This window comes from Suillus paluster, assembly GCF_016628075.1.
Source record: "Suillus paluster strain FC165 chromosome Unknown EDB91scaffold_3, whole genome shotgun sequence".
Lineage (NCBI taxonomy): Eukaryota > Fungi > Basidiomycota > Agaricomycetes > Boletales > Suillaceae > Suillus > Suillus paluster.
Genome location: NW_024537563.1, coordinates 297 through 24,444, shown reverse-complemented (window position 1 = coordinate 24,444; position 24,148 = coordinate 297). Strand labels below are relative to the sequence as shown.

The 24,148-nt window shown below is 48.4% G+C and overlaps 7 protein-coding genes across 7 annotated transcripts; 2 read left to right on the top strand and 5 right to left on the bottom strand.

Moving 5' to 3' along the window:
- Positions 1 to 856: 856 nt before the first annotated feature.
- On the bottom strand, positions 857 to 2,575 carry EDB91DRAFT_401479 (uncharacterized protein). Its single transcript, XM_041327128.1, has 2 exons — positions 1,293 to 2,575; positions 857 to 1,240 (listed from the first exon to the last, which is right to left on the bottom strand). Exons 1-2 carry the CDS (start codon positions 2,427 to 2,429, stop codon positions 1,112 to 1,114), a joined length of 1,266 nt encoding a protein of 421 aa, XP_041182848.1. The 5' UTR covers positions 2,430 to 2,575; the 3' UTR covers positions 857 to 1,111.
- Positions 2,576 to 3,362: 787 nt separating this feature from the next.
- Positions 3,363 to 4,444, bottom strand: EDB91DRAFT_1332981 (uncharacterized protein; the record flags this gene model as incomplete). Its single annotated transcript, XM_041325412.1, has 4 exons — positions 3,363 to 3,688; positions 3,844 to 4,017; positions 4,044 to 4,092; positions 4,254 to 4,444. 4 exons carry the CDS (start codon positions 4,442 to 4,444, stop codon positions 3,470 to 3,472), a joined length of 633 nt encoding a protein of 210 aa, XP_041182847.1. The 3' UTR covers positions 3,363 to 3,469.
- A 2,344-nt stretch (positions 4,445 to 6,788) lies between these two features.
- EDB91DRAFT_1234014 (alpha beta-hydrolase) lies at positions 6,789 to 9,260 on the bottom strand (the record flags this gene model as incomplete). The annotated part of the gene is made up of 3 exons (XM_041321160.1): positions 6,789 to 6,826; positions 7,353 to 8,627; positions 9,230 to 9,260. 3 exons carry the CDS (start codon positions 9,258 to 9,260, stop codon positions 6,789 to 6,791), a joined length of 1,344 nt encoding a protein of 447 aa, XP_041182846.1.
- A 599-nt stretch (positions 9,261 to 9,859) lies between these two features.
- EDB91DRAFT_1234013 (uncharacterized protein) lies at positions 9,860 to 12,369 on the top strand (the record flags this gene model as incomplete). Its single annotated transcript, XM_041321159.1, has 7 exons — positions 9,860 to 9,901; positions 10,110 to 10,758; positions 10,808 to 10,871; positions 10,894 to 11,590; positions 11,642 to 11,859; positions 11,917 to 12,291; positions 12,345 to 12,369. The coding sequence occupies 7 exons, from the start codon at positions 9,860 to 9,862 to the stop codon at positions 12,367 to 12,369; spliced, it is 2,070 nt and encodes a 689-aa protein (XP_041182845.1).
- A 2,204-nt stretch (positions 12,370 to 14,573) lies between these two features.
- EDB91DRAFT_1242500 (uncharacterized protein) lies at positions 14,574 to 15,378 on the bottom strand (the record flags this gene model as incomplete). The annotated part of the gene is made up of 6 exons (XM_041322190.1): positions 14,574 to 14,601; positions 14,653 to 14,875; positions 14,924 to 14,948; positions 15,008 to 15,105; positions 15,187 to 15,262; positions 15,319 to 15,378. The coding sequence occupies 6 exons, from the start codon at positions 15,376 to 15,378 to the stop codon at positions 14,574 to 14,576; spliced, it is 510 nt and encodes a 169-aa protein (XP_041182844.1).
- Positions 15,379 to 18,553: 3,175 nt separating this feature from the next.
- EDB91DRAFT_401321 (Osmotin thaumatin-like protein) lies at positions 18,554 to 19,811 on the top strand. Its single transcript, XM_041327127.1, has 5 exons — positions 18,554 to 19,011; positions 19,063 to 19,148; positions 19,208 to 19,330; positions 19,381 to 19,567; positions 19,622 to 19,811. The coding sequence occupies exons 1-5, from the start codon at positions 18,807 to 18,809 to the stop codon at positions 19,717 to 19,719; spliced, it is 699 nt and encodes a 232-aa protein (XP_041182843.1). The 5' UTR covers positions 18,554 to 18,806; the 3' UTR covers positions 19,720 to 19,811.
- A 3,261-nt stretch (positions 19,812 to 23,072) lies between these two features.
- On the bottom strand, positions 23,073 to 23,573 carry EDB91DRAFT_1077266 (uncharacterized protein; the record flags this gene model as incomplete). The annotated part of the gene is made up of 4 exons (XM_041314923.1): positions 23,073 to 23,309; positions 23,358 to 23,366; positions 23,438 to 23,448; positions 23,483 to 23,573. 4 exons carry the CDS (start codon positions 23,571 to 23,573, stop codon positions 23,073 to 23,075), a joined length of 348 nt encoding a protein of 115 aa, XP_041182842.1.
- Positions 23,574 to 24,148: the final 575 nt, after the last annotated feature.

Genomic DNA, 24,148 nt, shown 5'->3' with positions numbered 1-24,148 from the left:
TACAATAGCCGAAGACTCTAAGTACTTACATAGGCGCCCGCTGACCTCGTCATGTGTGCCTGCTTCTGAATTTCTCACGTCTGTGTCGTGTCATGCATGCACGGTTAAAACCTGTTAAAACTGCCACTACTAGTTACGAGTGCTGAATACTTCCGACAAACTTCTGGTGACATCTAGTTCCGCACAGTGACGAACCTGGCGACCTTCCATCGATCACTCCATCACATGTCCTTGGATCCCAGGGGGAGAACGCGTCTGCATCGACGTAAAACAACACGAGAGACAGAACATATGTATTTGAATATTTCACTTTTACTTTCACCTCACAAAATGAAATTAATCTTACCGCCTCGTTGTCGGGTCCAAGCTGCGGGATATGGCCTAGACTGATCTGGAATGGAGGATATGAAGTTCATATGATATCTGGCCGCCTCTTTAGACTGAATAGAGAATAGTACGCACACGATGCGCACGTATTTTGATATGGTTCTGAGTGACTCTAGAATATTCTTTCGTGAGGACGTGGTATGGATTGCCACATGATAGCGGGAGTTGTAGGATCGGTTTGAGTAGGTACGGTGGCGGAGATGCTGACCGATGAAGTGACGTGAAGTATACAAATTCGGAGGCACTCTCCGACGAGCCTTACAAGGTCGATGATGTTATGCTTTGACGTGTGATTCAATAGAGAAACGATGGCGCGCCCAAACTCAACGTAATTCTCTTCAACGGAGTTACGGTGTGCGATCTGAAGAAGGATCGGAATGTGGTATTGCGACAAAATGAACAATAATTGCGGTATGAGTACTATCGTAGGTATCGTATGGTTTTGCAGAGTATACTACATGCGTTCCAACCTGCCAGAAAGTTGATTTGAGTTCTGTCCGTGAGCGAAGAACGACCCAAGACAATTGAATAAGGATGATCAAGAACAAGAAAAATGCAACAGCAAAGTAAAAAAGTAGGGATCGATCACTTCAGCAACCCTCGAAATAGATCGGCAGTATACCTAGCGAGAGTGACAACGGTGAATGAAATCACCCAAGAGTTGGAGAGCGCTACGAGCCCGTCGGCCCTTTGATTTAATGTGATGTAATGCACGCGAGTATATTTATATCATGAATGGTGCTTGAAGATTTGCGGGAATGGACCAACGCCGTGCCATAGACGAGAGTGACGGAAGGTTATCCGTGGAAGAACCGCAGCTGCCAGAGCCGTGCAGTGTATACGCGCTGGTGTACTGCATCGACATGCAATTAGTGAATAATCATTACTATTAGCTAGAAACATACCTCTGACGCAGACATATCCAGAGGCGTTTTACGAGACGAAGCGGAAGACAATGAAGGGGAGTGAGGGTGCGAATTATATGACCTAAGGGAAGGCAATGTATACGAAGGACACGGTGGCTCGTTGGTGGCCCAGCTTGTATGGGAGACCGAGGAATAAGTGAGTTCTGTGTTGTCGCCCTCCGCCCACCTCGTGTTTACGTCTAGCTCAGGTTCTGGGACCTCGACGAGAGTCTGAAGGTGGGAAGGTGCTTGTTCGTCGTCCTCTTCATCAGACTCGTGATATCCAACGTCGAGTTGAAACTCAAAAATCTGAGGTTCTTCGTCCAAAGGGCCTGCATCCTCGCCCATCCAGGTACTCATTGCCTGACCACCACCCTCATGCATTGAGAACGGATTGAGGCGGAATACGCCCATCATTTTGCGCATTGCTTTGCTTGCTTGTGTAGCGCGCAAGGGCACTTCGGTTGGGGGTGCCAAGGAGGTGCTGTCTTGGGCAGCTGGGACAGAGGTAGCAAATTCCATGACAAAGCAGTCGGCACCTGAAACATCGTCTTGTTCGAGCTTTACGGGGGATGACCTGGAGGAAGAGGCTCTAGACGAAGCGCGTACAGAAGGAGATGTGCTAGTGACAGTAGGTGGTAGGGAATGAGAATGGGAATGAGTACTTCTATCGTCCATGGTGTACAGAGTTGAACCCCAGGAAGCATCGTCGAATTTGAAGGTGCTAGCTGCTGATGGGGAACGGTGTTGTGCTGTACGGTCAAATGATGGAGAGGATAAGCCGGCTGATAGGGATTGGGAGGAGTGACGCTGTGAGGGTTCGGGATAGGGAGACTGGTGAGAATAAGTGCCGGAACCGGAGTGGCGTAGATTGATAGGTGGGCATGAATATGATGAGGAGGAGGGAAGGGGAGAGGATGAAGGTAATGGTTCGCTAGACCAATTATGATTGAGTAAATTGACGTTCCACGTGGAAGAATTAGAGGAATAATCCTGAGTGATTTCATTTTGTGACCTGGATGAGTAGTTCCATTGAGGTAGAGGGAGTGAAATAGAGTCATGTAACTGGTAAGAGGAGCGAGACTCGCTGGGTTGAAAACGTCTGTCGGTGAGGATTGGATAATGATCCAAAGACATCAGAGGCTTGATCTGAGAAGACTGTGAATGATGATAATGACCTGTAAAGACAAAGAAAAAGGGGATTTAAAGAGTAAGTAGGTGAAAGGGTTTTGAACTGATAAAGAGGTTATGGAAGTTTAAACTGGAGAAGGGTGGACTCTATAAGAACTGACGGAAAATGAAGTTTGAAAGAAGGATGAGATCTATCCTACTCATTTGAGCATCTGTTGATGATGTAAAGAACGGGAGGAGCGTATGCAGGGCGCCCAGATCGTCAATCTGGATTCGACTCGTTGCAGAGGCACGTCCGAATGGAAGCATCTTGGTGTGAAAAGGGTCAATTCAATATTTCAAGTAAATTATATCTAAAAAAACTAACCAATTCAATAAAATATACCGGCAGTAGCGGTCAACTTACTACCCAATAGACGTGAACTCCCCCGTTCATTGCAGTCATTCAACTCCTCCTCACCGTAAAGTCGGGAACTATAAAAGGAAGTCTTCTTGTTGGGATCCACCACAGCGTCTAATACTTGACCTATTTAGGTCATGTGTTTTCGGCAATTATAAAATTTAATAGTCACCCATTTTTCTCCGCAAACTCCTGTGCAATGCTTTTTTGCTTTAATCTTTAATCCAAAAAGACGCCGGATGCTCCATCGATGTTTCACTACCATCACATCTAAATACAACAAATCCATGAAATCTTCACCACATCCTACCACATCGAGTCGTTCAACGTTGATTTCTCAAAAAGGCAAACAAAGCGCTCACTTGATCCGCTTTTATTTGGCGCCCCCTTCAAGTATAAACAAAAGCGCTGAAATATCTCGTGTCAAAATTGGTCTAGTAATGACACAATTATAAACTATCACGACGTCGGCCTCGGAGCTCGGCCGGTATATCTCTTTACTATCACCAAATCGATTGTTTTCAAGATCTGCGCTTGCTGTCATGGACCGCATCGCAAATTTAGAGCTCTTGCGCTTCGGAGTGCGTGCCGCAGCCGAGAGACCCGCATTTGTAAAAAGGCACAAGTAGTAGTCTTTTCTGCCAAGCTACTGCTCCTTGAAGGTGATTAACACCCATCGACGGAGCGTAAACGTTTCGAGCTCCATGATACCGATACGTTTCAGCGACACTTGATGCCCCCGATACGCTCGCATGCCGTGTGAAATCAGCTTGCTGTTCTGTTTACTTGGTGTGTCAAGGAGTACGCCACCGCAGATCACCTTTTGAATCAAACCCCTTCGGCTCAAGTCCTCAGGCCGTGGACTCTAGGGCAACAACTGGCATCGAATCGTAAATCAATCACTTCACCCGTGATCCATTCCGTTGGTTATCACGGAATGAAGGATCTTCCCCTCTCCTCATAATATTATATTATCACATCCTTATCCCTCCTTCAATTCCGTCAGGGAATTATCATCACCAAATGTCGCGATGACGGCATATGACTGGTGATCTTCGATCTTAGCTCTTCAGGTGTCAACGATGATCTGATAACCATCTGCCGTAATCCTTCTTGTATTGCTCTTATGTCACCCCCATCGACCTTTAGCACGCAGGGGCCGTAATACAAATCTTCGTGTTCTAGCCGTAAGGCCTAGAAAAAATCGGTCATTAACGCACGACCACTGTGTACAAAAAACGGATCATTTGGCACGTTTCTGCCCATATCCTTTCGACCAATCATGTGCAGATCTGCCATGCATTCTGCACATGCCTTAATTTTTAGCATCAGCTGCCCATCCGTCGCGTAGTCGTGCCACTTGCAGTTGAACGTTCATGGTTCAAGATTAGTACTCTATCGTCCACCTGTATCATATCCGGCTCGCTGACCGAGTCTGAGATACCCTGCCGTGATCCGCCGCGACACCAGTCCAACTTGTATGTTTCTCTTCAGCACCCCTTACCAAGGTCGGGCTTCCAACCACCGGTACCTTTTTTTTGAGCTTCTCTCTGCACGATCTAAATACCGGCCCTCTCACATTCTTGGTTCTACCGAACTTGCTTCCTATGCTGGCCCACATGACTTTTGTCCATGTGGTTTTTGTAAGATCACTGTCCTCGTGTTAAAAACAGATCGGCGGTCCTGCATGCCGCCGCGGCGCCCCACATAGGTTCGTGGACCAGGGTTGGGGCTCCCCTAGCTGCAGCGGGCTGCGCATCGATCACCCTTGACCTCTTCCCATGATGTTCTCTTACTCTCAAGGGATGAAGTACATGACATCAATCTTTTTTTGACCGGCGAGATTACCAGGGCCGCTGATCTGAGGCGACAGTAAACCCGATCCGTGTGCTTCGCGTGCATTCACGTGTTGCCCGTTTACCCCCTTGGCCAGCCGCGGATATCATGGTCTCCCATACGGCGGACCACAGGCGCCATTTCCAGGTATGAATAGCGCTCAAACCTCGATACTTTATCTCCATACTCTATCTGCCGGGGATGGTCCTCCGAAAAAGTAAACGAGAGAGACAAATAAGAGTGCATGTCCCGTGAAGCACGACATGAAATCCATATAGATCTCTTTCCGGATGTTCTCCCGTCAATCATAGAAAATTCCCGATTTTCAACATGGTTCGACTGCCGTAACTACGATTCCTTTCGCCGATCCCGATCTCTCATATTCTGACGTCTTTTCAAATCTTTAACGGTTACATACGGTTCTCAATAAAGCATGTTAATTACCTTGACCGATGTCCCTATCTGACCGAATCTGTACTCTATCCCACCCGCCTTATTCGGCGCGAAGGTGCCTGAAAGTCGGCGGTGATGTTCACCATTCGTTATACAGCTTCAAAATGATCAGCAATCACCACATTAAGAACCATGAGACTCCTCGAGGCGCCCGCGGACCAGACAACTGTGTGATTCGCTGGCTTCAGTCACTTGCCGATGGCGTTCCCCCTTGTTATCTGCACCGCACATCGATAGCCTTGTCCTTATTTCGTCAGCTCCGGGGGAGTTTCAGGAGAGCTCAGGAGAGCTGTTGGTGCCTGATTGCAATGAGATCCGCGGAAAAAAAACTTGGGGAGTCTACGTAGAATTCGGTGTACTCGGAGATGCCTTGTGATATTTAGTGCCTAACGATCTCGAGTGACTCTGAAAAAAAACTCCAACTTCATCGATGGGAAGCTTTTGATGACACAAACGTGTCTGCCTCTCGAGATGCATTTCATCAGCGCCAGCGGCGAATAGGATGTTCACCCACGCAGGTGCCCGTTATTCTCCGATACGGTGTGCTTTAAGACGTTAGCTAGTAATATCCCACCGTTTGCTACGCATACGAATGGCAACACGCACGAGTGCAGCTTAGTACCAACTATCAATTAAATTCATTTTCGGGTGCGCCGTTTAGCATGCCACGAAGCCAGTTTGAATTGTCAACGGGCAGGGGAGGAGATCGCTCCAACAACGGCAAGTACAATTGAGCAGCCCTTTGGGCTATTGCGTTACTGCACGTCAGTGGACGGTCCGGTTCGAGCCGCTTGTACGTGCATCATGCTGCATGGCTTCCAAGTACTGTACCACAAGTGTTGTCATCGGAACGCTCGCGGAAGCAGGTGGAACGTTTTGTCCAACGTTACTTACGAGTAGCGAAGCACTCCGTAAACACTGCGAGAAGGCATGAATTTCTCGCGTCCTCATCGTGGGGCTATTTTCATCGCCGTAACACATGAAGTGACGCCTGGGCCATGCGCTACAAGCTGAGTAATTGTTTAAAATTTGAGCTTCGAGAAAATTCAAGTAGCTGTACTTGCTATTACAAATAAACAAACGTTCGGCAAGGACTGGTTCTTGAGCCTTACCATCGCCCTCCATCGCCTTGGCAGGCGTTTAACTGTTAAAAACCCAGCTAAGCGCGCCAGTCGAGCCACTCCGAACGGAACTTCAGTAAAGCGTTGACTGACTCGCCTAGTTTTGTAGATCGGAGGTTTGAGTTCACTCCGAGCTTTCCGTAGCATGGCGCATGAACCTCGGAGCGCTCGCCTTGACCATGTGGTGCACGCCGTTGCTCAGTTTTTTGGATAAAGTTTGGCGACCATATCCACGCGTCGGGGTCACGTGATAACCGTCATGGTGCGTGCTTATCGAAGTTCGCGATGTAATTCTGGAAACTAAAATTCATGATCAGCGTCGTCGCCGTCGTGAGTAGCATTCACAAATCACATATTAAACGTTCCAACCGGTAAGCACAGTGGTTGATCGGATGCACACGCTTTTTACGCTGTTTCAGATTTCTTGTTCTCAACTTGGCTAAATTCCGCTGCTGAAGGATCGCAACTCACATCACGGATGCCATGCAGGTGCGCTTGTACAGCTGCACGGATTTAGCTGCTGGGTGCTACATTGCATATGCAATGATGCATACTTCAAGATGAATTCGCCGTGGTCGGACTTTGCGAGATCACTGCGCGCCATACGGCATTACACGCAAAAATACCTCACCACAACGCCCCGTCTGAGTCCCTCAGCCCATCCGGTTTCTAGCGCGAACTCAGATATCAGTAGGTTGAGATGGAAAAGAACAGTTGGACCCCGTCTGGGCTAATTTCGCCACGCGGTTGCTTCATCACATTTGAAGTTGCGAGCGGTACGCAAAGGGTCGAGTCACATCTGGGGAGCGTTCCCGACGGAGATCTCTGAGGACGAGGATTCTTGCGACAGCGGTGAACACAGTTCGGCCCGGATTCGCACCGTGTTGCTTTTTCATAGCCCTCTGGTCTCCTCCACTTGTTTCGGAGCTCAAGTCACTTCGCAAGAATATCGTCCCAGACGTGAACGACGCTTCAACTCAAATACTTCGTAAGTCTGTCAATTCACAGGCGACTTTATCTCCCGTCGACTGGCTTTGTAACACGTCAAAAAACAGAGAGGATGATTGCAATCTTATTCTGTTATCTAAACCCGGCATTATACCGGTAACATCTACAAACCTTTTACCTTTCCTAAAAACCTCACAAGCTCCTGCACCACCATCTCGGGTGCTTCTTGTTGCACCCAATGGCCTGCGCCCTCGATCAAAACGAAATCCTCCTTTGCCATGCCCTGCTTGCCTCCCGTGCTGCTACACGCCACCTCTCGCATCCTCCTCTCAGCCCCCGGAGTTTGATACACTCCCCAATCTCTAGCTCCTGATATGAACGCCGCAGGCACCTCCACCCGTCGCCCAGCCAAGGCACGTAGCTGGGCTATACGCTCAGGTGGCGGAGGCGAAAGTGCGCCCCGATATTGATTAAGCCCACCCTGAAAGCCAGTGCGACCGAATTCAGCAGCATATACTCCCCCGGCCACTTCTTCATGTTTGGCCCATGTAATTCGGGCGTCCGCGCACATATGGCGACCAATGACCTCTGGCATGCTTTCGTGCAGCGGCATGACGTAGTACTCTGGGAGAGTGGCAAGATCCATTGCCAGCTCACTGATGCTAGGCGAAGGAGAAAATGCAGAAGGTAGAGGGCGTATATTATTCCCATCCCAAGCGCCGCTCTTCATGTAAAAATATCCGCCCAGAAAGTCATACAGAGCCTTTCCCCCTTGACCAAGCATCTCCGCATTGGCAGAAGGAGTGGAAAAGTATGCCGTATAGTGCTTGCGTGGAGGTCGGAGCGTAGCGAGCGCAGTGGCGATGTCAGGGGCCAAAGACGTGATGGAGTGCTTCTTTGCCTTATCATCTCCATCTTCGCCGCTCGCTTGAGGCCAGGGTGGGCTATCGACACCGGCAAAGGGTGCACTCATGAACACGACCGATGTAAATAGCTCAGGACGTGCGACAACGCAGTGACCCGCGAGAGGAGACCCGAAGTCATGACCCACGAGCATGGCGACAGATGAGTATCCGAGCGCTTGTACAAGGGAACATACGTCCTCTACAAGGTTGAGCATATGAAACGAGGAAAGCGCGTCTTCGTATTGCACTTGGCCGGCACTTCCGGGTCCTACCACCGTTGTCGTTCGCCCGTAACCACGCAAATCAGGGGCAACGACATGGTAACCTGTATGGGCGTTGGCAAGAGGTACCAAGACTTTGCGCCACGAGTAAGCGAGTTCTGGAAAGCCGTGGAGAAGAAGGATCAAAGGGTAGGATGTGCTCGGATGGTTGTTTGGATCTGGAAGCGCTTCCAGGATATGGACATTCAGACTATCACGGTCATCCAAAGTAATGTACCGAGACGTGATTTGAGGAGAGAGGTCAGGCAACTCGACTGACTCTGAGGCTTTATTGAATTATTCATGACGTGTTCCTGTCCAAGGTACTGTTCACCAGTCAGTTACTGGGTATAGTGGAGGACTTGGGAGGCAATCGTTACAATCTGTCACAATGCAATATTGAATCTTGGCAACTCGTCGAATATCCGTGTACGGTACAGGCTCCAAGAACTTCAATGTGAACCAGTGTGAACCTCGTTGATAAGACAAGTGCTGCGGCGGTAGTCCAGCACTCTTTCGTAATTGTCCTCAAGTACTCACTTATGTGAACTGTCGAGGTTCAACTAATGAGTCCGGGCACGCCTGCGACGTTCTAGACAATACGAACGACAGGGATGTCAGTCATGCGTCCATACCCTAAGGCAAGTATTTACTATTAGAAGTCATATGTCGAATGTACCCTAGGACCCATACACCACTAAGGAATCATCCAGAAGACACACCATAACTCCACTCACTAGCTGGACGAGCTCGGTTCTGCTTGGGTTGGTTTGTTGGCAGGGTTCGTGGCAATTTCGTGCTCAGTATATGTTTAGCCCTGGAAAGATGTGTATATTCTTATCCGTCCGTCCCCATTTACGTATTGCGCAGCAATGATGCAAACCTGTGAGATGAAGCATTGACATGATTGACATGTTGAAATGGACCGATTGCGAGGTTGATTTCTATTTTTGGCTAGGGCGCTGCTACTCAATGAGGCAGAAAACTTGATCCTGATTACAAGATAAAGGGTACGAGTATGTACCTAAACTTGAGTGTTGCGTCTTGTCGAGAACGTACCATAAGTTCATGGCGAGAAGCGACGAGTAATCCAGTGATCCAAGGGCTTGAATATGAGATAAATAGACGTGATACACACGGAAGCGATAAATAAGTGTTGATAACATGGTCTTAGACAGATCGCCGTCTCCGATCGAATCGCTTGAGTTTTCGAACCGAGAGGCTTGGACGTACATTTTGCGCAGCCTCCATCGCACTGAAGTTCTGAACCGATGTATTTGCTGTGTCCACCACTACGGGTTGTTTGGTATTATTTGTCGCACCCTCAACCCAGAATTAGTGTACTTAAAGCGCGTCGCTTAGAACCTTCGCTCTTGTTCATCGACTTTGACCACGCCCATCCACACCCACGCTTTTATACGTTAGGTTCGTTTAAGCTCGCTATCTGTGGTATTGACCGGCTGATCATGGCATTATCATGCGCATATAGTTACCTGTTTACTCTTGAATCACGATGTGCGGCATCTTTGGCTACTGCAACTTCTTGAAGGAAAAGGTACGTTGCTCTTATACAAGCTATTTCTGGCCCTGCACCGTGCCTGCGTCTTGTCTCTACAACTCCGCGCTCAATATCGAGCCTTCGAGCCGCGACCTGGAACTTCCCTATGATTACTTGCCATATTTAGTAACTTTACCTACACCTTCGCTTGGCGGTTTCGCGGCGTGTTTCCTGATTATCCGTTTTCTAACTTCACCTATCACAGGACCGCAAGGAGATCCTGGAGATTCTTTGCACAGGTCTGGCCCGACAGGAGTACCGCGGTTATGATTCGGCTGGCCTTGGTATCGATGGCGACAAGCCCGGCGAAATTGTTTACTTCAAAGAGGTCGGCAAGGTGGCTGGCTTGCGGAATCGCATCGCATCGTCTACCATCGACACCACGAAGACAGTGATTTCCCAGGTCTCTATCGCCCACACCCGTTGGGCAACACACGGTCCTCCCTCAATTATTAATTGTCATCCCGTTCGGTCTGATGTCAACAATGAGTTCCTTATTGTACACAACGGTATCGTGACCAACGCCGTTGCTCTTCGGCAAGTCCTGCAGAAGCGTGGATTCAAGTTCGAGTCCGAAACTGACACGGAGGCGGTTGCCATCCTAACAAAATACGTCTATGACTCTCGGCCAGACAAGCGCATGACCTTCACATCTCTCGTGAAGACAGTCCTGAAAGAGCTTGAGGGTTCATTCGCCTTCGTCTTCAAGTCTATCCACTTCCCTAACGAGATCGTGACTGCCCGCCGCGGTTCGCCTCTCTTGATTGGTGTTAAGACTGAGAAGAAGCTCAAAGTCGACTTCGTCGATGTCGAGTTTGCTGGAGCCGAAGCTGACAGCAAGACTGTGGAAACTCGTAGGTTGTCTCACTCCTCGATCCAGCCTTTGCTACAATGCTCTTCTAGTTGCTCCCACTTCTCCCACAGCTCGATTGGCACCTCCATCTGTACCCAATTTGACCCGTCGTCAGTCCCGCAACTTCATGTCCGAGGATGGCCTTGCCCCAGCCCATCGAATTCTTCATCGCCTCTGACGCTTCCGCCATTGTGGAGCACACCAAGCGTGTCCTCTATTTGGAAGATGATGACATTGCTCACATCGCTGAGGGTCAGCTACACATTCACCGTCTGCGCCGGGATGAGTCTGGCAAGGCCGAGTCACCCGCCATTCGCAACATCGAGACGCTCGAGATTGAGATCGCTGAGATTATGAAGGGGAAGTTCGATCACTTCATGCAGAAAGAGATTTACGAACAGCCCGAGTCCGTTGTCAACACGATGCGTGGACGCGTGAACTTCGATGATCGCAAGATCACGCTCGGTGGGCTGCGTGCCTATCTCCACATTATGCGTCGCTGTCGCCGTATTGTCTTCTGCGCTTGCGGAACGAGCTATCACTCTGCGTTGGCAACTCGTGCGATCTTTGAGGAGTTGACGGAAATCCCCGTCAGCGTAGAACTCGCATCCGACTTCCTGGACAGGAAGACTCCTATCTTCCGCGACGACGTCTGTGTCTTTGTCAGCCAGAGTGGAGAGACCGCTGATACGATCCTGGCATTGCGGTACTGCTTGGAGCGTGGCGCCCTCTGTCTGGGCGTCGTGAATACTGTCGGTTCGACGATCTCCCGTGAAACACACTGTGGTATTCACATCAATGCTGGCCCTGAGGTTGGCGTGGCGTCCACCAAGGTATAGAAATCTTTTTTAATTAGTTAACTATCTGATACGAGTGTTTTCTAGGCATACACCTCCCAGTACATTGCATTAATGTTGATGGCGCTGCAGCTATCAGAGGATCGGATCTCCTTCACCGAACGCCGCAACCAGATCATTGATGGCCTTCGTGATCTCCCCGCACAAATCAAGAGTATTCTCGAAAGCGACAACAGCTTGCGGGAGCTCGCCAATGGTGTCCTCGCGAACTCACGCAGCTTGTTGCTGATGGGTCGTGGATATCAGTTCGTAGCTCTCGTCCACGACTCAAACCGTAAGACTGATTAATGATCCCTTTCTAGGCATGCCACCTGCCTCGAGGGCGCCCTCAAGATTAAGGAGATCAGCTACATGCATTCGGAGGGTATTCTTGCAGGAGAGCTCAAGCACGGTCCTTTGGCGCTGATTGATGAGAACATGCCGGTCATCATCATCATGACTCAGGATTCGCTATACCCCAAGGTTCAGTCCGCGTTCGAACAGATAACAGCTCGCAAGGCTCATCCCATCGTGGTCTGCAACGAGGGTGACACCGGAATCAGGGCTGGGGTGAAGACCATTCGTGTTCCCCGCACCATTGACTGCTTGCAAGGTCTCTTGAACATTATCCCCATGCAGTTATTGAGCTACCACTTGGCCATCAAGAACGGGTTTGACGTCGACTTTCCTCGTAACTTGTGAGTTTCTGAGTTGTGTTGACTTGGTATTTAATACTCACTTCCTCCTGCAGGGCCAAGTCAGTTACGACCGAGTAAATGATCAGCCCAGAATCTCGTTGTCAGCGAAAAGCGGCACATGTATCTTTGCCTCAGGTTATCATCATGGACTTCAAAATTACTGTACACATACACCGCTTGCACAAACTGGATATGGTTTTGTACTCGATACGGACGATTTGCATTCACGGACAATTTTGAGCTTTCTTCTCTTTGACTCTACGATCCTCATTCGTTACTCTATGCAGCGCCCACGACCTTACTTGTTACCAGCTCTTCGAGTCCCTTCGTTCTGCGTAGCATATCCGTTAGCAACTGTCTTCATGACCATCAGCGTTGAATCGAATCGTCTCAGTTATTCGTATTCGAAGGTGACGAAGCACGACACGACGAAACGAGACATAGCAGAACATGATGCGCAGGACAATATTGTCAATGCCCGTCTTTGGGATAGGTTATTTACTCGCTCGCCGTGTAGCTCAAAACACGACGCGCTCTGTCTCGCTGACTACCCATTCTGGGTTGCAGTTCGGAACGTCGACGACAACCTCCGATATCAGGCTTGGCATTTGACTTCGCTAACTAGGCTACAGAATTACGGCAGCCTACAGATGTGTCTGAGACTCCTTTCTTTCTGCAGGGCAGCCTCTTTTTTTTGTTTTAATCAGTCTCTCGATGGCTAGTTGGTCCGAGGTTCGAGACTAGTCTTTTCTTCACTACGCAATGTCATTCTTCATACTCTAATTCGCAAAGACATCTAGATGTGGAGGCACACTTCGACTTCGTGCAAGCCGGCGATCTCGAGCCGCGGTAAGTACTGCCTTTCGGTCAACCTACGTGTCGCGTAGATGCTAAGACAGGTATTCTATAGCTGAACGGACTAAGCTGGCAAATTTCTGTCATGCTGATATTGAAGAAAAAGATCAGTGAAAAGAGGAATTTGACTTGTTCACCGATCACGGTCTCGATTGAAGAAAGGGAAAGGAAATCGACGGCCAACATGGCTCGGTTGTAACGTTGTCCTCCATACTAACCTGTGCTCCCACCGTGTTCAGGGAGCCCTCCGCCGCTCCAAATCTGGTCATTATCCGCTTATTATCGAGCACCTCTAAACCGTCTTGCTGTTGTGCGCTGTAACACCGGATCGACTCTTCTTGAAGGTCCTTTGAATCTGGGTTTCTGCCGAGATGTTTATTCACAGGATGTGCACCATACGCTCACGGCACTTCGCGCGCTCGAGACGTGCTTCCTCGGTAAGTTCTTGGCCTTCAAGTGCAGATCCATGGAGTTCGCCTTCTTGACAACAAGGTGAATTTTAATTTGGTACCAATGTACACGCACTGGACGAACTGCTGTCTTTGCATGCTTTTGGACTTTCACTACGCGCCGTCTATCATGTTACGCACGGCTTGTCTGACGCGCTCGGTCAGGACGTGACGCTACCTCCAAGTATGAGTCCGCTTTGATTCACATGACCAGTAGGAGGGATCCCAGATCTTGCGTCGACACAAGGGTCCTGGCCTCGAAACTAGGATGGGTTGTCTCGTCTTCGTCATCTACAAGGGGTATCTAAACCAAATTTTTCCTCCATGTGCGGTAATATTCCCAATGTGGTAGCCTTGGACTGAGGTTTGGTGGACGTTTCTCTAGGTTGAATACGGGGTGTTTTGACTCTATGTCTTAGTTGAGAATCATGCCAATCACAAGATTGGCGTTTGTCTCGCTTTGAATAATACGAATTTCTCCATCTGGAGGATATTGGATATGCTTATTGGTGATGATATGACGGCTGCACGATGCTGCTGCACAAATCCCCCACCTTTGCTCGATTGAACACTCTTAAGTACCACAACTATCATATTGTCGTTCTCGATGACGCATTTTTCAGGGCAGCGCTGTAACGTTCCTTGAATTGGAGGCTATACTTGAGACGTGAGCCGCTTCCCCAATGTGAACAAGGAAGGCTTTGGACGCCAGCAACTTGCCAGCAAAAAATTACCGTGATTGTTTCGGGACGGCCAAAGGAACGTTAAATACTATTGGGAGAGCTCTACATATCAGCTTGTAGAGAAATTACTAGAAGGATGGTTACGTATAAAATAAACTAGTCTTATCACCAGCCGCCTTGTCTTGGGTTGAAGCATCAGGACAAACCGAATACCCGCCCCCACTCCCTGTCATCGTCATGTAAGGCGGTTGGTCACAAGTCTACTGTGCATCATAGATGAAGCCCAGAAGAGAACTCAAACAGGTGAGGAAAGTTTCCGCTGCCTAAAGTAGGTCGTTAACACAACCCGAACAACACGAGTGCGCATGACCTACCCATCAGCATTTCCAAGAAGTTCTTCAAACCTTTTTCTGAGCTGGTCCAGCCGATCGTTCAGCCCATTTTCAGCTGTCCCATATTCATGTCCGTGGTCCATTTTGAAGGAAAGGCAGTCTCTCAAGAATTGATCTAGGTCCTTGACGCGAGTGATGGATAGTTCTGGTTCGTTTGATCCTCGTGCCCGAGCGAGATAGGAAGCAACTAGGGTCGCCGCGCCACCTGAGCGCAATCGTCAGAAAAGCTTTGAATGTAGACCTGGATACGCACCAAGAATGGTAGTGGCAATCGACACCTGATAGTGAATGTGGGTTAGTTTATCGTAAATTGACATGCATACACTTTCAAACTGACCTGCTTACCCGACAGTGCTGCCGCAACACCCGTAGTAAGTGCCCCAAGCAGAACTTGTACACCTATCGCAATGTTCAAGGCGTAGCTTGTCCATTTTGCTTCAAAAGGAACCATCAGAATACTTCCAAAAGCAATAAAACCCCAACAAATATCGAGTAGAAAGTGACTTATCGACTAACCTTTTATAGTGTATTGCGCCTTCTCTTTCACCGCGTTGACAATAGTGGGATCGAGTCGCTCTCCAATTGTACGTCGCTGTAAGGTCAGGCTGAGGATCAAATGCCAACCCAAAAGTGCGAAGCAACACAAACATGAGGTTTCTCGTTAACGGGCACTATCCAGTCGACGCCAGAAGGAATCGGCAGGGGCATGACCTGGTATAAGTGTGCGCCGCGGCGGTCCACGCATCGCATGGCCCTCCCTGCTTCTCGTAGCTGCAGGAACCTGAGGGACGGGCTCGAAATCCGCATATGGATCATTGCGACCACGAGCCGGTGAATGTCCCTCTGAACTGCCTAAGTAATGGCTTCTCAGTCGCCGATGACTGGGTCTGTGGACGACCTCCGCTGTCTGCAGATCCCACTGATGGCGAGGGCTGCTGCTGGACTTGGACCTGAGCGGGACGCCCAGTGGGATGGAAGGCAAGTTATAGTCGGGATCCATGGTGCTGTAGATTGAGCCAGAAAGTTGGGTGGCCAAGCCTGTGCGAGAGGTCAAAACGAGACAACCTTGAGTTCCATTGGAAAGCCTTTATATGAGGCACCCGCGCCTTATCGCTTTACCTCGATAATTGCCCCGGGGGTGATTGATACCGTTCCGAAGTACTTACTTCGGTTGCCACAGTGCCGTACACGCAGCGTAACGTAATTAAAAACACATTTTATGCTTCCCAAGTGGTGATATTGTCGAGCTCCCTTGCGCGCCCCTGCTGTAAGTGAGGTAAATCACGTACCGCGTTCTTCTCAATGGTAACAGATCATGACGACCCTCGACAGCCTATCGGCGCTACAGCTCTCGCTCGGGGCCCAGGGTATCATATCTAGTGTTTTTAATCGCACTTGTGATGAAAGAGGATAAGATGCAGATCTTGTTCGGTCCGCTGCTACTGAAAAGAAGGCCCACTGAATCTGTCCGAATAGCCGAATTGCCTGAAATTTTTAGCAGAACCATGATGAGACCTGACTACCGTCGAACGTCTAAGGCGACTCGACTTATTCTCGTTGACAGATACGAGGGAGCCATAGACCTCTAAGGAAGTGCCCGAAGCAGTTCCACTTTGACTCTAGGCTCCAGCAGTCTGGCTAGGTACATCTGAGAGTTAGAGACCGGAGTTTGAAATTCTCTCAGCGTCCCGTGACGTCCTGAACGCACGCGTCGATTCTGATCGGAAGTCATTACCCTCTTGTTTCTTGTAGGAGCAGGGGCTGCAGGGATGGCTGATGTAGTACAACCCTGCCCCGGCGCAACCCACCACAGGGTCACACTAGCACCGCCACACAGGATTACGAGGTGACACTCGTTCCGGCGTTTGAATATGATAGAGCATCCTTCTCAAACACATATCGGGAGACGGGTCTAGATAACCGTTGCCGTCAGTGAGTCAATGCTTGACGGCGGTCAACAGAAAGAAACGGTGTAAGCAGGTAGTCGCCAAGTGCAAATTATGTTGATAGCATGAACAGGTGCCGGGTAACGTAGCCTGCCGGAGTATCCCGGCACCACGCGTCCAGCTGAGCGGAACACGTCTTTTCTTTTCTTTCTTCCTTGGTTGATTTCTTGCATCCGCGTCGACTCGTTCAGCGTACTAGCTCACGCATCCTCACTCGTACTTACATTCATTGTTTACTCCCGCCCGCCACTCCCTTTTTTTTTATTATATACTTTACTCCGCAATCTGTAGTTTCCTTTTATTCCGTTGTTTATATATCATGATTGTTAATCCATACCGTCGTTTCGCGAACTTTTCGAAGAGTCATCCCCCCCTCGCTGACAAGGCTTAATTGAGTGCCTTTCGTGAGGTACGTAGGAGCGCTGCCAAACCATAGCAAGACATAGGCCATCCCATCTGGGAGGTGGATAATAAGACCTCTGCGGACCTGGCGGTATCCAAGAACCAGCAGCGAAGAAAATTCAAGCGAGCACCAGTCATATAATCTCCAAAGAAAACAAGGTGGTTGAAAGTGATCGTCTTGCTTTAATGAGCTGAAAACAAGCTTCAAGGGGATGGCTACAGGTGGAACGCACCGGTCGTATGACAGTGGACAATGGGACGAGACAAAGGAAGAACCTGATTTGTGGAAGGTATGGTCAAGTTGTCGTCGAAGCTCAGCACATGTCGTCACCATGTCTTGAGTATATTACGCTTGAAGCCAAGAAGCACAGAAACTACAAAGCTCCCAAAGGTTCTGGTGCTCCTGTGGGTACAGAGTATCACTGGATTATTGGTATCGAGCACGCTGCGTGACGACCGACTGATGATATGCCGCTCACCTTCACCACGCCCATCAGGTCAATTTGAAGAGCTGCACCTACATCCAGTATGAAGGACGCTCAATTATGCAGTACCACGTTGTCAAAGAGGATGTCAATACACGAGTACAAGGTTTTCAAATTTGCACCTGAGCAGTTGATGGTCACTGTGGTTCTAGTTGACTCACAAATCGGTCGGGTTCGACTTCTTGGAGTATAAACATCGTCAAAGGGCAGCAAGAGCGCGAGTACGGCTCCTTGAAGACTCGAAGCTGCGTGTTCTTAATCTCCCACCCGTTACTATAGCTTCTCAGAAGGTATGAATACATATATATGACCAGTGCACGACTCATTCATATTTATATAACACTTCATACTTGTAGTAGAACCCCACAGGACGAGGGACCCTGGCCAAAAGATTTTGAGATCAAGATTTTGGAAGTGGTCCCGGAATAGCTCGAGGAGTGAGCAATCGAAGGCTGCCGACACCATAACTTCCTTGGAAGACTCCGGGTGTTGCCTAGATTGTTGCTCGCGGTGCTCGGAAGTACTGATGCTCTTGTGAGAATGTACCAATACAACCAGTAAGCACTCATACAAATCTGGGTCACCATCATTACAAGTTGGATAGTAACGCGATGCAAGTCTTTACCCATCAGCTTCCTCACGATGTTCCAAGCACCAAGAATTGCCATAAACACTCAGTTAGTAGAGCCCCGCTCCTCTCGGTTGTCGTAATATGCCTGACTCAAATCCGTCTCGGGCTCTACGCGTACCAGTCAGTCTGTCGATATTGACGTTACATAAACTAAGATGCACGGGATCGGATCCTCACTCCGTGGCCTATGATTGATAGGAACTGACGACGAACGACCTGGCGTACGAGTAGCTTGTCTGTTTTTTCTTTTGCAAACTTAGGTGAACCACAAGCCGCCGAGTTGGAAATATTGGGCGTCAAAGACGGCTGTACTTGGGTCCGCTCGGCGCGCTAAACGTCGTGCCTTCCATGCCTCAAGTGAGTCTCACAAGTGTGATTTCTTATGTATAACCAATTTCCGTCATGAGCTGACTTCCATGCAGTATTTTAAATTCGGTCCTCTTTTAGCTTGAGATTGCATCCTTCATCGAGTCTCACTGTTTCCGAAGCTAGCTAGCAATTCCGGGGGGCAAATAATGAGCGTGCCCCTCACAGGTAGCATCATAGCAGTCTTTTGGTACGCACTTCCAACAAATCGCCGACGCGCTCACAGACATCCGGTATAAAGGCCATGGACTAGTTAAACATGAATCATTATTCTCCACCTCTCAGAAAGTCTAATCATCAATTTCAATGACCGCCCTCTCAGCTTTTATTCTAGCCGCTATCGCGACTGTGGCTAAAGCCCAGTCTCTTACCGTTGTCAACTCCTGCAGCGAATCTGTTTTCTTGTACACGCAGACAAGTTACGGTTCTGTCGCCAACAACATCAACGTCTCCTCGGGTCGGAGTGCAAACCTGGGAATTAGCTCCAATTGGGACGGCGCTATCAACATTGGTAAGTGTGCAATCCCCCTCAGCTTTAGCTTTTTCGTGACCGTGCCACTAGGTACTGGATGCAACGGTGGTAGTTGTACCACTGGCGGCTCTACTTGGAACGGTAAGACTCCCTTCAGCAGAGCCGAATTTAACTTCGTGAGTCCAAGTGCTGTGGTATTTAATCAACTTCAGACTTAGTAACCGCATGAGCATAGTGGGCAAACCCCGGAAGGGTGACATATGACATCTCGCTCATTTATGGCTATAACGTTGGAATGAAGATCTCCTCCGCTGATTCTAGCTGTGATGCTTTCGCTTGCACCATCTCATCCGGATGCGTAAGTAATTGACCCATGTTATCATTACGCACTTTTCATATTGGCCTCAGCCTGTTCCGGGACCTGGATCCGACACGTGCTATTCCCCTTGCTGCTCTTCTGCGAGCGCATGCAGCGGTGGTGCGCTTCCCGCTGGTGGAGGAGGTTGCGTCAACAATGAGGGCCCTGGCCCCAACAGCAAATTCTACTATGACACTTGTCCTAATGCCTATGCGTTCCCTGACAATGACGGCTCGAGTATGTATTTTCATTTACTGCATCGGTATAGTGGGACTAATGATTGTCATTCAGATGGCTATACGCCGGCTAACAATGTCGTTTATACTTGCGACAACACCGATATCACCCTTACTCTGTGCCCTGGCACAACCTCTCACATTGGCAAGTAGCTAAATACGAGGGAAAGACCACCCGTGCCACATATCTTGACCTGTAATATTCGTTCAATACAATGTACATGGGTTCTAATCCCAGTTGCCACAAAGGTTTTCACGGTTGCGGCCCTGCTTAAATACATTCCGATACTGAGAGCTCGTGATTCGAATTTCGCAGTCCACATCCGAGTCTCGTGAGATGCCCACGAATTCATGCTAGGGACAGAGGACGTCGTCAAATACCACAGGACGCAAAATAAGAGGGAACTCGATGAATCCATACAGCATCTTGAACACGCCTCCAATTTCTGCCCTGTTGATCATCCGCAGCATTGTCCTAGCGGACCGAGAACTTCGCCAAACGCAAGGTCATTGGAACCTACCTTGACCTCGATATCTCTTTCAAGATGCGCATTCTACCGGTCATGCAGACCGACCTCTCACTGGACCTGCGAGGTCTGCACACGAGAGATAAGGAATTATGGTGATGTGTGTAGTATGTACAGCACGGAAGTGTCCTGGGCCCGAGACCCGAAATTAAACACTCTTGTCAAGAGCCGAGTCGCAGCAGCTCGTTCTCAACCACGTCTGCTCTATCCAAATCCGCAAGCTCCTGGTACATTGCCTAGCTCCATCTTACAAGTTAATCTTGCCATTAATATTGTCTCGTTTCGTGACATGGCTTTCAAATGAGTGCGGCTGAAGAGTTACTGGAACTTACGATCGTCACCACGGAGAATGCTGCTCGATTTTGAGGGCAGTCATGGGCTCATGGAGGACCGGACTGTGTACCAGTAAATATTCGTGCACGATGGAGATCTCCTGGAAGTTACCACTGCATCAGTAAATTGATGAGTCCTTGGTATTGTTGCCGCGGCAATTATAGAAGGATATAATTGTGTTCCTACTAAACATTACCATTTATACTGCGAGAAATGTGGGCTGTCGGTACATAGCCATGAATGGTCACAAATATAGAATAGCATGAGGGGTCAGTGAAAATGCTGGGCTCTGCCGTGATTGCTGCTGACAAGGGATAGCAGGGCACTTATGTCGACGGTGTTGGACATTCCTATTTGCCTTAATGTCTGTTTCAAATTATATTTTCATTCAAGACTCTGCCATGGAAAGCAGCGTTATCATTACTTCAAAAAATTACAATGGCATGGCAGTTCGTGAAAATGCTGTGCTCTGCCATGATTACTGCTGACAAGGGATAGCAGGGCACTTATGTTGACGGTGTTGGGCATTCCTATTTGCCTTAATGTCTGTTTCAAATTATATTTTCATTCAAGACTCTGCCATGGAAAGCAGCGTTACCATTGCTTCAAAAAATTACAATGGCATGGCAGTTTGTGAAAATGCTGTGCTCTGCCGTGATTGCTGCTGACAAGGGATAGCAGGGCACTTATGTTGACGGTGTTGGGCATTCCTATTTGCCTTAATGTCTGTTTCAAATTATATTTTCATTCAAGACTCTGCCATGGAAAGTAGTGTTATCATTGCTTCAAAAAATTACAATGGCATGGCAGTTCGTGACGAAGCTGTGCTCTACCACGATGGCTGCTAGCAAGGGATAGCAGGGCACTCATGTCAACGGCGTTGGGCATTCCTATTTGCCTTAATGTCTGTTTCAAATTATATTATCATTCAAGACTCTGCCATGGAAATAGCGTTATCATTGCTTCAAAAAATTACAATAGCATGGCAGCTCATGACGAAGCTGTGCTCTGCTGCAATGGCTGCTGGCAAGGGATAGCAGGGCACTCAGAGAACTCGATAGACGGAATTTCTGAAAGGCAGGAGTTTGGTCAGGCTCGAACCGTCAGACTGAGACAGCAGGTATATTGATAATAGGGCAATGTAGAGGAAAAGAAAGAAAATAATTTAAAATGAATAAAACGGTTCAACCAATCTTGCCCTTACATACCCACCATGACAGCTGTTGTCCTCCTTGACTCTCCTAGGTAGACCTCTTCTTCAGAGATGGGAAGCCTAGGTCGTGATTTCATGGTAGTACTAGAGGAAGAGGAGACATCATACACTTCAATAGACATACTACATGACCAATGCTTCCGAGTCAAGTGCGCAAACATTACGTTCCACACTGAATGTTTGATCCCACGGTACCAATTCGCATCCACCTCACGTGCGCGCTCCACGAGATATAATGGAAGAACAGTGTACACATATGCCATGTAGGCATGATATGTATCATCACAGTCAAACGACCCCATATTTTCAAGTTTTGAGCTGCGCACACAAGTTTTGCTCCAATGGGCCTTGAGCACGAATAAACTGTACATAAGCTCCATCCCTGTGCGTCAAACGAGTCAAAATAGAAATATGACCAGACAACCTGAAAGGATACGCACTGCAACACTCTCTTCTCCTCCTTGAGCTTCATGTAATCCTCACAAGCCACATTCGTGAAGCCCCACTTCTTCGAGACAATGATTTTCTGGCGGCCGGGGAACTTGTAGTGTGCATGGTGGAGAGCCTCCTGGATGATGGCCGAGTTGGAGTCCTTGCAACGGATAGAGAGGATGATCTGGCCGATATTGACACGGGCGACAGTGCCATAGGGCTTGCCCCAAGCACCACGCATACCAGTTTGTAACCTGCACAAAAAAATGTAAGTGTCACCGCACGAATTCACACCCGAGTCACATACCTATCAGCGCCAGCACAACTCAACATTTTGTTAATGCGGATGACGTGGAATGGGTGCACACGGACATGCATGTGGAACAAATCCTTTCCAGACGTCTTGGTGATGTACTTGTTGGTGCAGATGCAGGCTGCTTCGAGTGCCTCGGAGCTCAACTGCTCGTACTCATCAGAGACGAGATGGCAACAGAAGGGGAATTCGTCGATGGAGGCACGTTTCCGGCCGAGATCGAAGATCCTAATCTGTGGGGAGGTGAGGATTTGGGTGACTAGGCATGGGCGACCAAACCTTGGAATCAGGGACACCATGGTTGTACCGCAATTTGGGGTAGGGCTTGTTCTTGCAGTAACGGTAGCAGTGGGTGGGACAACGGCCCATTGTTGTAATCTGTGACGCAAGAGAAAAGTAATTGTGATCAGTACCTGCCTGTTTCAACGGAACAACATCCAAGGCAATTGGACGGCATCCACCCCAACCACTCGTATAAAAATAAGAACAATAAGTAGCAAAAGGATGTCCTTACATAATAACCTTAGCCTCCTTAGAACACCATTCGTCATTTTGTTACATGAGTAAGAAAAGGAATCTAATGTTTTCCTGATGTTGACCTGGTCACCGGGTTCGTTCACATTTCTTGCAGAATGTTTGGAGTACAATTATACCCTTCTATGATTGCCGCGGAAATAACATGATATAATCAATTGACTGATAACAATGGCTCAATTCGTGACTTGAAGTTTGGAAGTACAAGCGAAGCCTTCTCAACCCTCCTCCCCCATTCATCCGCCTCCCGCTGTAGTAGTTGCAAAAGCTTCGCATACTGTTTGACGCGTGTCTGGGCCACCAAATGACTCGCTTGGACAGTTTCTATAGTATACTGAGTGAAAAGAAGATTTTGATCATCTTCTTCAATGTCTACATCGTCTAGAGACATCTATGAAAAGTTAAAGCATCATCTTCATACACTTGACAATAGACGTACCAGGTATGTCTTGAATTCGCGTACATGCTCGAGTTTGTCTCTTCTATGACAGAAGCAACAATCCTCGCATGCCAGCACACCGGCTCAGATGCTATCGGATGACTTAATGTTGGAAGTCAACACACAGGGAACTTCAGAATGCGTAGTTGGTAAGGCAGCAGTAGGGCAGCTATAGCTGGAAAGAGCGGGGCTTTGATGGTCCAGTAACTTGGCCATTCTCAACAGTTGGTGTAATAGCTGGATATTAAAAACAGTGTAGTTCTAAAGCCATTTTGCTCACTTGATAAATGTGATTTAAAACGGAGACATGCGGTCTTTTAAAAGGAGGGTGCTGATTAACATCACTAAATCTTGTACTGCTTCATGATAGCGACGTTGAACGACTGGAGTTCCCGAAGTCACCATCAACATCCTTGGGTTCAGCAAAGTTCAGTAGCAAGATTCTTCAGAATCCTGTGGGTGAAGTCAGCCTGCCAGAGAGCATGAGAGTGCCAAAAGACTGATCATGATGCTATGCTCAAACATGAGCCATGTAAGCATTTTGAGAAGTCGTCATGCAACTGAGAACAGGGTCTTGAATGCGTGCGTAAACGTACCGTGTATGAGTATGTCCAGGAAGGTGTGACAATGATCTTTCAATTATAATTGAGCTCAGAAGTCGGTAATAAATGTCATTGGTTCATTGAAGCGGCTTCAGGACGCAGTCGAGCTCCTCGGGGTCTTGCATACCTTGAAAGAGACAACTTAGTAAACTGAATTGCTCGGATGTCAAAGTTACTCAATTATTGGGA

Coding starts and splice junctions, on each gene's coding strand:
- EDB91DRAFT_401479 (XM_041327128.1), bottom strand. CDS start 2,429: ATGTCTTTGGATCATTATCCAATCCTCACCGACAGACGTTTTCAACCC. Junction 1,241..1,292: donor TGGATATGTCTGCGTCAGAG/GTATGTTTCTAG, acceptor ATGTCGATGCAG/TACACCAGCGCGTATACACT.
- EDB91DRAFT_401321 (XM_041327127.1), top strand. CDS start 18,807: ATGACCGCCCTCTCAGCTTTTATTCTAGCCGCTATCGCGACTGTGGCT. Junction 19,149..19,207: donor GCAGAGCCGAATTTAACTTC/GTGAGTCCAAGT, acceptor GCATGAGCATAG/TGGGCAAACCCCGGAAGGGT. Junction 19,568..19,621: donor CCCTGACAATGACGGCTCGA/GTATGTATTTTC, acceptor ATTGTCATTCAG/ATGGCTATACGCCGGCTAAC.